A 2,110-nucleotide genomic window follows, 5' to 3' on the forward strand; every position below is an offset into this window, starting at 1 on the left:
ATGTCTGCACACTGCATGCTCAGTGAACGAATTACCATAGCCAAGGAACTGATCAAGAGAGCAGAATTACTTTCTAGATCAAGAAAAGGTGGCATAGAAGGTGGTGCGAAGCTGTGCAGCAAATTAAAGGCAGAATTAAAATTCTTACAGAAAGTAGAAGCTGGGAAAGTGGCTATTAAAGAATCCCATTTACAGAGCACAAATCTAACACACCTAAGAGCGATTGTGGAATCAGCAGAAAACCTGGAAGAAGTTATTAGTGTTCTCCATGTTTTTGGTTACACAGATACCTTGGGAGAAAAGCAGACCCTTGTGGTGGATGTAGTTGCAAATGGTGGTCATACTTGGGTGAAAGCCATTGGCCGAAAGGCTGAAGCTCTGCATAATATTTGGCTGGGCAGGGGCCAGTATGGTGACAAAAGCATCATTGAACAGGCTGAAGACTTTCTCCAGGCCAGTCACCAGCAACCAGTGCAGTATAGCAACCCTCATATCATCTTTGCCTTTTACAACAGTGTTTCCAGCCCCATGGCAGAGAAGCTGAAAGAAATGGGCATTTCTGTAAGAGGTGACATAGTAGCAGTTAACTCTCTGTTAGATCATGCTGAAGAGCTCCAGCCAAGTGAGAGCGAATCAGATGATGAAGGGCCTGAACTTTTACAGGTGACCAGAGTAGACAGAGACAATATACTAGCGAGTGTTTCGTTTCCAACAGAGATTAAGGTGGATGTGTGCAAAAGAGTAAATCTAGACATCACTACTTTAATTACATATGTATCTGCTCTCAGCTATGGGGGCTGCCACTTTATCTTCAAAGAAAAAGTGCTCACAGAACAAGCAGAGCAAGAGAGGAAAGAGCAGGTTCTACCACAGCTCGAGGCTTTTATGAAGGACAAGGAGTTGTTTGCTTGTGAATCTGCTGTCAAGGATTTTCAGTCTATCCTAGATACCTTAGGAGGACCTGGAGAGAGAGAGAGGGCTACTATGCTAATTAAGCGAATTAATGTGGTGCCAGATCAGCCCTCTGAGCGTGCCTTGAGACTGGTGGCCAGTTCAAAGATCAATAGTCGCTCATTAACAATTTTTGGGACTGGGGACACCCTAAAAGCTATCACAATGACTGCCAATAGTGGTTTTGTCCGAGCTGCCAATAATCAGGGTGTTAAATTCAGTGTGTTTATCCATCAGCCCAGAGCACTTACTGAGAGCAAAGAAGCTCTAGCCACCCCCTTAGCAAAAGACTATACAGCTGACAATGAACACTAATGTCATCCTTTAAATATTCTCATGGAAATAAGTTATTTATACCAAAGGCTGGGTCTTTCCACCTTAATTAGCTAAAAAAGGTCTAGTAAAATAATACTACAACTCTAATAAGTAGAGTTGATTGTGTTTCATCTATAAAGTATGTAGCCTTCTAAAAGGAAAATCCTGAGACAACCTAATTTATCAAACTATATATAGCAGCTAAACAATACGTCTATATAAGGCTTCTAGCTGTATCACAGTACTTTTGTTTGATTCAGTTGGGCTACAAGTCCTTTACAAGTAATCGCATTTCATGGAATATGGCTACATTGCATCATGCATTAAATATTTGAAGAAAACTGAAGCTTGTTTTTCATTACATTATTTTACCAATTGATGTGGGTTATGGTGGGAGGTACTAGTTTATCACTAATTTTAGATTCAAAAGCTGTGACTATTAATGAAAAGAACCTAGTGTTTGTTGTGTGTCAGTTGTGGTCTGGTGAGTATCTTTACAGAGTACATTAATGTAGAAAAAAATTTGGATCATATGAACCTATTGATAACACCTTTGTGAAAAGAAAAACAATTCTGTGAACATATAACATTTAAGGTAAAATATTAACTTGAACAAATTGAAAATGGATTGCATAAAACACTTAAAGAATTCACATTTTATACGTGCAAATAGTGCCCGTCTTGTATTTGAATTAGCAATATACATTACCTGTTCTTTCTGCAGGTGGCATGGGACAACTGCTTTATGTCTGTCAAAGAAGTGGCAAGGGAAATTCAGTGCCAGTTGCATGACATAAATTGAATATTTTTATGTCCACATTGCATTATTAATTTGCAACAAAAA

General features: G+C 39.1%; 1 protein-coding gene across 1 annotated transcript; it reads left to right on the forward strand.

The window, feature by feature from the left end:
- LOC311168393 (UPF0415 protein C7orf25) lies at nt 1-1,266 on the forward strand (the record flags this gene model as incomplete). Its single annotated transcript, XM_084229814.1, has 1 exon — nt 1-1,266. One exon carries the CDS (start codon nt 1-3, stop codon nt 1,264-1,266), a length of 1,266 nt encoding a protein of 421 aa, XP_084085940.1.
- Between the last annotated feature and the right edge of the window lie 844 nt (nt 1,267-2,110).

Source organism: Talpa europaea (assembly GCF_964194135.1).
Source record: "Talpa europaea genome assembly, chromosome: 3".
Taxonomy (NCBI): Eukaryota; Metazoa; Chordata; class Mammalia; order Eulipotyphla; family Talpidae; genus Talpa; species Talpa europaea.